We start from the raw sequence: 12,165 nt of genomic DNA, 5'->3' as shown, positions 1-12,165 counted from the left end.
TTTGCCAACTGTGATTGAAGGGGGGAGGGTGGTTGGCTTACAGGGAATTAAAATCAACAAAAGGGGCGGGTCTGGATCAAGGAGAAACACACACAACTGTCACACCGTAGACTGGCCTGGTTTTCACTGGTTTTCAAAGACACTCTGATGTGCAGCGCACCTTCCTGTACTCTTCTAATCGCTCTGGTGTCTGGCTGTTCAAAATTGGCAGCCAGGTGATTTGCCTCAACCTCCCACCCCGTCATAAATATCTCCCCCTTACTCTCACAGATATTATGGCGCACACAGCAAGCAGTAATAACAATGGGAATATTCTTTGCACTGAGATCTAATCTAGTCAGCAAACAGCGCCAGCAAGCTTTTAGATGTCCAAAGGCACATTCAAGCACCATTCTGCACTTGCTCAGCCCATAGTTGAATTGCTCCTTACTACTGTCCAGGCTGCCTGTGTATGGCTTCATGAGCCATGGGAGCAAGGGGTAGGCTGGGTCTCCAAGGATAACTGTTGGCATTTCAACATCCCCAATGGTAATTTTCTGGTCTGGGAAGTAAGTCCCTTCTTGCAGCTGCTCAAACAGCTCAGAGTTCCTAAAGATGCGAACGTCATACACCTTTCCCGGCCATCCCTTGTTGATGTAGGTGAAACGTTCCTTGTGCTCCACCGGTGCTTGCAGCACCATTGAGAAGTATTCCTTGCGGTTTACGTGCTGGTTGGCAAGGTGGTCCGGTGCCAAGATAGGCATATGCGTTCCATCTGTTGCCCCACCACAGTTAGGGAACCCCATTGCAGCAAAGCCATCCACTATGACCTGCACATTTCCCAGAGTAACTACTCGTGATAGCAGAACATCAGTGATTGCATTAGCTACTTGAATCACAGCAGTCCCCACAGTAGATTTGCCCACTGCAAATTGATTCCCGACTGACCGGGAGCAGTCAGGCATTGCAATCTTCCACAAGACTATTGCCACTCACTTCTCAACTGCCAGGGCAGCTCTCATCTTGGTATTCCTGCGCTTCAGGGTGGGGAAAAGCAACTCACAGAGTTCCAGGAAAGTGGCCTTATGCACGCAAAAGTTTCGCAGCCACTGGGAATCATCCCATACCTGCAAGACTATGTGGTCCCACCAGTCTGTGCTTGTTTGCCGAGCCCAGAATCGGTGTTCCACTGTATCAACCAACCCCACTGTCACCATGATGTCCCAATTGCCACAGCCCGCGCTTTCAGGAATGTCTCTGTCCATGTCCTCCTCATAATCGTCCTCGTGCTGCCGTCTCTTAGCCAGGTTCTGCACATACTGCAGTATAATGCACAAGGTGTTTACAATGCACGCAACAGCAGTGGTGAGCTGAGCAGGCTCCATGCTTGCCTTGCTATGGCATCTGCACGGGTAACCCCGGAAAAAAGGCCTCAAAATGATCGTCTGCAGTTGCTTTCACAGAGGGAGGGAAGGGAGACTGACGACATGTACCCAAAACCACCAGTGACAATGTTTTTGCCCCATCAGGCATTGGGAGCTTAACCCAGAATTCCAGTGGGCAGCGGAGACTGCGGGAACTGTGGGATAGCTTCCCACAGTGCACCGCTCCATGATTAGATGCTAGCCACGGTAGTGAGGACGCATTCCGCCGACTTAATGCGCTTAGTGGGGACATACACAATCGACTGTATAAAATGGATTTCTAAAAATAGACTTCTATAAAATCGACCTAATTTCACAGTGTAGACATACCCATAGTAACCACGCAGCAGCATAGAAATAAATACTCAAGAACACATCAACTCAGCCACCTCTTGCTTTATTGTTTGAAATTTCAGTTCTGCAGCAGAATGTATTAATAGAAGAAAATTGAGTTGTTTTTATTTTGTAAAAATATTTCCATTCATCGTGGGCTTGGTAACTTCCCCTGGGCTAATCCACAAAATTTGGGGCCTAAGCTATTTGATTGTCCCTTTTAATCTGTGTGGCCAAAACGCAGCTAACTGGCAGAAATAGATATATGTGATGTAACACTTTGCTTTTTGAAATTGGAGTTTGTTATCTGAGATTAAGCATGGATCTTCTTTCCAAAACAGATTTTTGCAGCTGACCTTGACAGTGGGCTAAATGGAGAAATTGAGTATTCAATTTTATCTGGTAATGAAAACAAAACATTCCTGATTGATTCAACACGGGGGATTTTAGCAACTAATGCAATCCTGAATCACGAAGACATTTCATCATACAGGTTGTGTACAGTGTCTGCATAAAATATATATTGTTGCTAATTGTGTTTACCTCAAATTGATATTGCTCATGCTGTCTGTCTTAGGGTTTTATACTGCTGCCCATCTCTGTGTACTGGAACACCCACAATGTAAACTCAATAGCAATAGTGAATGTCATCACGGAGTACTTCTCTGTTTTTGGAGTAAAAACATAACCTTGTTAAATCAGCTACAGCACACACTGACACAAAAGCACAATAGATCTTTCAAGATACCCTGTTTACGTTGACATACGGCCATGTGTGCAGGGGCAGGAATTGAATGTCAAGATAGGTAATTCAGAATTACTCTTTTCTGTTCTTCAGCACTGTGGTCTTTTTTTTTGGTAAAAGAAGCCATTTTTAACACAAAAGAGGAAGAGATTTTTAAGAGCCATTGTTGGCAGTTTCTTTTACAGTATGGCAGATACGTTTTCAATAGTGAGTGATATGATATTGTAGAATTTCAATGGGATGTGATGAAACAGCATTTCCAGCAGTTCCCACAGCTGCCTTCTTCTCTAGAATCCCAGCTGTCATTCTGAGAAAAATAGAGTAAGTTTCTAGCTGATATGGTTGGAAAGAATCCAACTGCTCATCAAAGTGTGTAAGAAAGAAAAGGTATCATATAAAGAAGGTCTACACAGTCTGCTCTGAAAGACTGTTCATTTTGGTGTCATGAATGGATGGATGCAGGAAAGAATACCACCACTTACTTTTTCTCCCCAGTCAAGAAGCCGCCAAGCCCAAGGAGCCCACCTAGGCCTTTGTGCTACACTGAGGGGAAGCCAAGCCCAAGGAGCCATGCAGAGGTCATGGGTATATATGGACCCTAGTCAGGGTGAGCCAAGCTCAGAGATCATTCATGGCATGATCCTGCTTTGAACAACTATGCCAACTACTGAGAATAGTGTCTTATTTCGGTACCTCAAGTAGGAGAAGTTTGGAAGATTACCATGAACATTCTTTTTCCAGTTCAACCCCTGCATGAAAGTACATTAAAGTCCATTGTGAAGTCTTTTCAGACAAATTCCCACTTCATTTAATAGGAAGTTTGCTTTCACATGGACAATAGGAGTGATCCCTTACAGCAGTAAGAACATTTCCTTGATTTCTACTTAATTAGCAAGAATTGTACAGCCAGTTTCGCTGTATAAACCCAGTTACATCAGTATCAACATAAAGAGAACACTGCTAATCCCAGAAATAGCAATGTGTTGACTGCTATAGTTAAGGTTGAATTTGTTCTTAATTCTGCTTTGACTATTGTTACCCGGATTCTATCCATGTGGAAGGTACTTGAATTTTCATCTATAAGCTTTTTTGTACTTAGTTTTGTTGTGTTTCTCCTGCAACTCCCAGATTCATAATCAAGTGAACTTGACTCTTACATTACACATCATGCCATAATTAGAATTACAAAGTAAAGAAAGCATGCAAGTAAAGATATGTCAATTGTTTATCATAGCAAACCAGTTTTATATACTACAGTTCTCTAAGAAATTAAATTACTGTATATTGTACCATTGAAATTGTGACTTTTTTCATATAGCTGTAGCACCAGCTAATGCATATACAAGTTCTCTTTTCCTACTGGGCCTCAGATTTTTAATTATCCAGTCAGAATTTAGAAAACGACATCAACTGTATTACCAGAATGTGACTTTTTAAAAATATCAGTATAATTATGGCAATAGTCTCCTATAGGAATGATTTTGTGTGAACATAATGCCCAGAATATTTCATTTAATTTATTTTTCATTTTCTCCTGAGCCAAGAGCATCCGTCATTATTTTTAATGTATCTACAATAGTAGAAAGATTTAGTTTGCTGAAATAATACTTTAAAAGGGTATTTGAAATGAATCTTCTAAAGGAAATTCTCAGTTAATGAAGCATTCATGTTGTTAATGTAATGATACCTACTTGTGTCCTTAAATGTGAATTTGCTTTTATTTAGTATTTAAATCAGAACCATAACATTCTTTAAATGTAAATTCTGTTTGATGTTTGTTTATATATCATTTCATTCTTAATAATCTGTGGTTTCTTATTTTTAGTAAAAGAAATCAGAAGAGCAACAGAAACTGTTCTAAAAAATGTTTTTCTGACTGTTTTTTTTTAAATGTTTTTCAAAATGGCCCAATTACATTTTTTCCTCTCAAAATTTGAAAAAAGTTGCTTGTTTCAGCTAAATCAGACATTTTCATCCCCCAGAATTTCTAAGTCCTTTGAAATAGAGGGTTTTAATAAAAGTGTTGACAGAACCTTAATTTTAATGTCTGGACTGAGATGATTTTATGAGATTTTTTTTCCACTGAAAATTATTATTTTTAGTAAAACATTTCCATGTGTACCTTGAAAATATTCATTCTCGACCAGATAGGCCTTCTGTATGGAATTACATAGATGGTTACCAACTGAATACAAGTCTGTAATTCAAGTTTTGTGTTCTGCTGGTGTCATAAACAGCAAGAAAATTCAGAGTACAGCATGTGTGGTTCATGATGGCAGTAGAATCCACAGCTTGAATTACAGCTTTGGTGTTCAGTATTGTCAGGTGAACATTAAGAAAGTCACTATTTATTTGTCACTTTCATCAGAAAGTGCTTGTAAGATGAAGGAAGAGTTTAACTCTTCAAACTCAACAAGGGAGACAGAGAAAGTGCTGCTTGCCATTTAAATGTTTATACTATATAAAACAAAAAGTAGTACTTGTGGCACCTTAGAGACTAACCAATTTATTTGAGCATGAGCTTTCGTGAGCTACAGCTCACTTCATCGGATGCATACTGTGGAAACTGCAGAAGACATTCTATACACACAGAGACCATGAAACAATACCTCCTCCCACCCCACTCTCCTGCTGGTAATAGCTTATCTAAAGTGATCATCAAGTTGGGCCATTTCCAGCACAAATCCAGGTTTTCTCACCCTCCGCCTCCTGAGAGTGAGTTTGTGTGGGGGGGAGCGGAGGGTGAGAAAACCTGGATTTGTGCTGGAAATGGCCCAACTTGATGATCACTTTAGATAAGCTATTACCAGCAGGAGAGTGGGGTGGGAGGAGGTATTGTTTCATGGTCTCTGTGTGTTTAGAATGTCTTCTGCAGTTTCCACAGTATGCATCCAATGAAGTGAGCTGTAGCTCACGAAAGCTCATGCTCAGATAAATTGGTTAGTCTCTAAGGTGCCACAAGTACTCCTTTTCTTTTTGCGAATACAGACTAACACGGCTGTTACTCTGAAACCTACTATATAAAACATTTGACATTGCTAAGCCCTGCAGTGTATATACCTTTGTTTACTCTGACCTTCTGACCACATCTTTTTTTTTTAAAGGAGTTATAGAACAATCCATGGAGCTGAATTAGATTCAACCCTAAATTCCCTTTCTGGGGATTTTTTTTTATCCATCTTTGTTTATAATAAGCAATTTGGTCTTGATTGTATATAAGTTAATTCTGAGAAACAATGTCAAGAGCAAATTTCTTTTTATGATTTTTTGTTTGATTGGATCACTGTTTTTTTTGTTACATTGTCTAGGAAAATGAAAGTAATGTTAGAAGAATCCACAGCAGTTCCTTGTCCAGGTGTTTAATGAAGACCTAAAAGTAGATGCTTGTTTTATATGCTGATGGGAAAACCTTGGCCTCACTGAAGTCCATAGGAATTCTTTCATTGACTTAAATGGGGCCAGAATTTCACCCTGAGTTTTTAGTGTGACTTTCTAGTCAATCCTACAGCAGTTGTTACATTGTTTCATTGGGTTCAGTATGTCTTTGTCACCTAGGTCCCCTTGGACTTTGTTCTTTCAGCCTTCAAAAAATAAAATTGTAGTCACTCATTTGTATATTGGAAATTAAAATGTGATTTTGGCAATGGCAAGAAGAAAGGTAAGACATATTAGCTAATCTCATCATTTTTCATTTTTGTTTTGTACGTTTGAAATCACTGTTGAATAATTCTATTATTTCTGGCTGCGTGTGACAACTGTGACTTCCTTTCAATACTAGGTTAGTTGTGCAAGTTGCTGATAGAGGAACCCCCAGCCTTTCTGCTACAAGCATAGTAACGATACAGGTAGTCGACGTTAATGACAATACCCCAACAATCCAACCACTAGGCAAAGTGGGAGTCTCTGAAAGTAAGTGTGACGGTGCAGAAAAGTGTTACTGAGTCAAGGGAATGTCAGATCAAGATATTACCTTTCATTTTGTTTTGTAACAAAATGTTATAGTGGAAGAAATCTCAAAAAATCATGGCAATATTAACAGAAATATTGAAGTAAATATGATCTGCTTTTGCTTTGAAAGGCATGATTCTTAATCTTTGGACATTATATTTAGGAACAGTTCGGAGCCAAAATACAGGAAATGTTTAAAAAAAAAAAAATACAGCTGTGGTATATTCTCTGTGGACTCCAGGCTCAAATTCCACAGATGTCTTAAATTTATCTTTTTTTTTTTAATAGAAAAAAATGCTGTTAAAGCCAACGTTGTGAAAAAAATCTTTGGAATTTTATTATTTTGAAGGAAACATTTTCTTTCCATAATACGAGACCTTTCTTTAGAAGCATGCATGGCCTAGTAGATGAGCATGGAGATTGGAGTTCTTGAGTTCTAATGCCAGCTCAGCATCTGACTTCTTATGTGACCTTGGACCACTTAGGCCAAACTTTTCTAACTTGTATGTGTCATGTTGGGCACTTCTGTCACTATCTAAGCACCTAAATAAGTAGCTTGATTTTCAGAAATGCTGCGCATCCACAGCTCCTGTTGACAGAGTGTATCAAAGTTGTATTTTTTCATGTGGCTGTAAGTCAGGCCACTTCTATTTAGATATCTGAGTTTAGCACCAAATTTGAGAATGTTGGCCTTAAACTATCTAGTCCTCATTTCCCAAACTCATGGAAGGGCCCATTGAGCCCTCAGGATCTTGTGTCCTGTACCAACTTTTGCTGAAGATCTCATGTCCACTGACCATTACCTCATCCAGGAGAGCCTAGGAGTTGCATGCCCTGGTTCCACAAAGACAAAAGGATACTTATGCTTTACCCAAATATTCTGACAAAAGTTGCATCTGGGCTTATCTACACTTGAACTGCTACCGTGGTGCAGCTGAGCCACTATAGCACTTCAGTGTAGACACTCATGATAGCAAAAGGAGGGGTTCTCTTGTCAGTGTAGTTAATGCACCTCCTCAAGAGGTGGTAACTACGTCGACAAAACAATTCTTCCATCCATCTACCACTGTCTACTCCCAGGGTTAGGTCAGCTTAACTATGTCGCTCAGGATGTGGATTTTTCACACCCCTGAGTGACATAGCTGGGTCAACTTAAATTTTGAATGTAGACCTGGCCTCAGGCTTTCCTCTCAATAAGTCACGATCCCCTATTTGAGCAATTCGTAGGAAACTCTATGTAGAAAATTATATACTTTCCTGTTGCCCTTGAAGGAGTAGTCTTTGTGGGATACAATAGGGCTGAAAGTCTAAAATAAAATACAAGTTAAAGGTCACATTTCTGAGGAATGAAGCAGGGTTACTGTACCTCCTGATATTTGCTTTATATAGCATGCCCATATCTTGCTCTTATTCTAAGATATACCAAGATTCTAAGCCAAAATATGCCAAAAATACTGTAAAAATACTATGCATGTAAAATCTAAAATTTATAAAATATATTTCAACTAACTAAAATTTACAAAATGTACTTCAACTAACTATATATACTTCAACTAACTAGATTTATTTTGAACATCACTGTTTCAGATGCCCCACCTGGTTTTGTAGTGACTCAGGTTTCTGCAAATGATGTGGATTTAAGCCCAGCTCTTCTCTACAGCTTTACGGAAGATGGTAACCCGGGAATGAAATTTGCTATTAATCAACACACTGGAGTGATCACACTGGTGAAACCATTAGATTTTGAAGAAACTGCTCAGTATGAGTTGTGGATTAGTGTGTCAGATTCTGTGCATCAAACAGAAGCAGAGCTCACCATCCAAGTTTTGGACGTCAATGACAACCCACCAGTATTTACTCAGTATTCATATCAGGTAAGAAGGTTGCAAATAGAGACACCATATGTGTAAATGCTCTTGAAAGATGTATATGACCACTTAGGAGAGGGAGGACCTCTGTCTATCCACCAAACCACTACAGCATCGGCAGGGGCAGCACTTCAGGTACACCTCAATCTGACCTAGAGGGGCTAGTTACATTTCCAAGCTTATTCATTCTCTAGACTCATTGTTGAGACTGCCCAGAAGAGTGCCAGTTAGTGCTATTTTTTTTTTATGGTGTAAATATCTATCCATAATAAATTTGATTGAGACCACCACACTCTGTTCATATAGGCCACCAAGCAGCCAGCAATTGGTAATAACTGTTGGTTAATATTGTCTTCTACTGGATTTGAATAGGGTCAAGAGTGAGAAATCTTTCTATGTCCCTTTTATCTTCTATGTTTGCAGAATGGTTTAGGGAAGCACTAAACACTATGCAAGATTTTTAACTGAAGGAAATAAGTATTGTTCAATCAACTACACTATTATAAACCAACTGAGTTTCTGGCCCAAAGATTGTGATTTTGATGTGTTTCTTGGACAGTAAGATTACACAGCTCCCCTGCACTCAAAGTATAAAAGCATATCTCATTACCTGTTCATTGCACTGAAATTTTTACCCCTTGTATTCTCAGGTTTTCATTTTTATTCTGTATATGGATTTAAATGCATATAATCCATGTATTAAAGTGATTTTAACTAGATGTGTAACATCTGAAGTTATGAGGGAGATAGCTGCTGTATCATATAAACATTAGAAGTTTGATTGAAAAGGTGAAAGGAAATTTTGATAATAAAAATAGTGCATGTGGGCTTCAAATAATGGAAATACATGAAAGAGGAAAATGCTTCCTTGTTTTCCAAGATTCTGTGAAGAAAGTAAGCAGTTCACAAAAACTAAATTATAACAGTGATCTGTTGATTATTAAGTGCTGTGGCACTTGGATTTTTAGAGCATATAACAGTCTTTTAAGGGACCAGGACAATATATGGTCAACTGAATAATTCAAAATAGGCCTCAGAACTCTATTCCATGTACTAAAAACAAGATATCCATGGAAGGGAAACTAAATTGAGCTGCAATATTGTGAGGAGCCTTGCTTCCATTAGTGTTTTGTTGCAGTGAGAGACATTTTAAACTCTCTAACTCACTGAACTACTTCAGAAGAAATAATGGTCAGAATGAAATCTCAAATAGATAATTTTATTAAAAAAATATAGTTCACTCTGAACCTTGGACTGGTTGCCAGCATTGTTTTAGTATCTCAGCCCTGTTAGCTTTTTTAAGCTTAAGGAAATCGGCAGGTGAAACCTTTCGCGAAGCTCGCAACTGTATTTGTTTTCTTTAATCAAATCAACAAAAATGTAACTTGCTGTGTCCAAGACCTTTTATGTTACTCTTATCAAACATTTCATTTTTGGTTACACTTCAGGTGACCGTGCCTGAGCTCGCTCCTGTAGGTACTTCTGTCCTGACCGTCTCTGCTATAGACAGAGATTCAGAGCATAATGGAATTATTTCCTACAAAATTTTGTCGTCTTATGAGGGATTTTCAATTGATCACAAAAATGGTGAGTTTGTTACACAATTTATTATGAAGTAAGGGCATATAGACTGAAAATTCATATTCCATTGCCAAATGTTATTATTGGTGATCAGAGTTCTGCATGCCTTTGGTGCCTGCAGTCCTCTGTTTATCCATAAGTAAAGGGCACCTGAAGGAGTCACAGTGCACACTCCTTTAGTGTACCTCTGCCATAGCGGAGGGGAAATAAGGTGATTAACTGACTGCTTATGAGAGCTGAGAAACTGATGGCATCTGGGAGTATAGCACTCGATTTATCCACATAGCTACTGTGAACCTCAGCCAGAACTTATGTGAAGCAAAGGTGATGGAAGTAGTGCTGCTGAAAGCTAAAGAACTGATAGCACGAAAGACTGAAGTCCTTTGTCTATCCTCAGGCTAGGTACAAAGCTACTAGTCTCAGCATCCTGTAGACTATTCCTCTACCATGATTTAAAATGAAAGCTACCGTAACTCTTGCATTAAGTTTAAGCTGATTTGGTGTTCATGCTTAATCAATATCTTCTAAGTGCCAGTTGTACTACTTATATTTACAATGAGGCTTGTGTGCAGTGTTTGTGCTCAAGTCTAATGTTTCTGAAGACTGGAACAGCTAGTACTATACATGACTTGTGTTATGTAGTAATTGTAAATGGAATTTATAACTAAAGTTTTTAACACAAGAAAGGCCTCTCTGAAGAATATCATTCTCTTCAGAAACTAGCATCTAAATCTGCTAATGTCTCTTGTGTGTATTTGTTTATACAGAAAAATTGTTGCCACTATATATTTTAAATGGATTTTGGAGATAGCCATTAGAGCTGACTGTATACTGTAAAAACAGCATGGGCCACTTATTCAATTTGAGTGCATTCAAATCACTTATATTACTTGCTGCCCTTCAAGTGGCTCTGCATATTCCCACTCGGTACTGCAGTGCATTGCCATAGAACCTTCTTCTAGAAGTGTCAGCTAGAGTGCTCTCATGTGCCCCCGCCCCTCTCCTCAGTGTCACCAATGATCTGAGGGCAAAGCTATATAAGGCTAGAGCACTCAGTTCCTTCCTACTGTGTGCCTGGAGGGATGTGAAGTTCTCCTGTTTCCTCAGGGTCAGAGGCCTCTTTCTTTTAAAGATAGTTAATGTTAGCTTGTTTTAGTAGTTAGTCAGAATTTTCTTCCCCATTCCAGAGTGTGGCTGAATCGAAGATGCAGTAAAAGCTGGGTATTAAGAGTTTAGCTTCCTGTCCGGCTGTCTTTCCTAGCATCTGACGACCGTAAGTTGTTCCTCAAGTGCCTGGGAGAAGGCCACTTGCCTTTTGGATGTTCAAGCTACCAAACCTTTCTCCAAGAAGATCCAACTCCTCCAGGTCCATTGACACTACCGGCAAGGATAGGAAGACTTCTTTGCGCTCCTCCTGCTCAAGAAAGCCTTCAAGGCTAGACCCTCTGGATCCATCCAAACCTAAGATTCAAGGTCTAAGATGCCAGTCACAGTCCGTGTGGGCCCCAGCAGTTCCAAATGGCTGAAGGGTTCCAAGAAACTTCGACCCCTGTCGGTGCCAGACTTAGTTCCTGCAATTCCTTCAGTCAAGCCCCTGAGGTTACCCATCTCCAAACCAAGGGTCACATGGTTGAGATTAGACTGCCCCAGTTCTGGAAGAGAGGTTAGAGACAGTACAGCCACCCTCACTGGTATTGTACCTTGTGCTTCGCAGCTATCCAATCCCCATAGAACCCCTGTGGCTGCAAGGCCAGGGCAGTTCTGACTTGCACTTCCAGATCCAGAAAAACAATACGATTGATGTGTTAAAACATGGGCTGTCAGCACCTTTGGTTCCAGCTGTTGGGGCACTGAAGAAAAAGAGATATAGGAGCAAGACAGCCACTGTTAGCCATGCCAGTTCCCAGGCATCAGAACTATCAGATCCATCCAGTTCTGCAAAGGGTGCTTTGATTTCGATGCAGAGACCTGTTTCACCTCCAGCTTCAGTAGTCAGGGAGATGAACTCAGATGTATCATCCGATCCCATGTTGTCCAATTCTTCAAATCAGCTGTCAGTTCCTGCTCTGGTTCCTCTGTTGGTTCTGACTACATTCTTTGTTTTGGGAAGCTCTGTCACCATGGCAGCCCAAGTCCACCTTTCAACTCCAGTTCATGTGTTTCATCCAAGTGTGAAGTGCAAGATTTCTAAACGGAGGTATGTTTTCCCAGTTCCAAGTTCTTCTTCTTCATCTCCTGTTAGGAAGAAGAGGCCAGAGGCGGTGGCTGTTTTTCCTCTTGAACACTG

At 39.9% G+C, this 12,165-nt stretch overlaps 1 protein-coding gene across 2 annotated transcripts in view; it reads left to right on the top strand.

Moving 5' to 3' along the window:
* Window positions 1-12,165, top strand: part of DCHS2 (dachsous cadherin-related 2) — a 235,685-nt gene that overhangs the window by 211,203 nt on the left and 12,317 nt on the right. For both annotated transcript variants that reach the window (XM_043545864.1, XM_027833465.3), the window contains 4 exons: window positions 2,078-2,229; window positions 6,260-6,390; window positions 8,017-8,303; window positions 9,746-9,884. In XM_043545864.1, the coding sequence (XP_043401799.1) occupies window positions 2,078-2,229; window positions 6,260-6,390; window positions 8,017-8,303; window positions 9,746-9,884 (709 nt within the window). The remainder of the gene's footprint in view (window positions 1-2,077; window positions 2,230-6,259; window positions 6,391-8,016; window positions 8,304-9,745; window positions 9,885-12,165) is intronic.

Source organism: Chelonia mydas, chromosome 4 (genome assembly GCF_015237465.2).
Source record: "Chelonia mydas isolate rCheMyd1 chromosome 4, rCheMyd1.pri.v2, whole genome shotgun sequence".
Taxonomy (NCBI): domain Eukaryota; kingdom Metazoa; phylum Chordata; order Testudines; family Cheloniidae; genus Chelonia; species Chelonia mydas.
The sequence above is the reverse complement of the archived record's forward strand: the minus strand, read 5'-3'. Positions and strand labels throughout refer to the sequence as shown.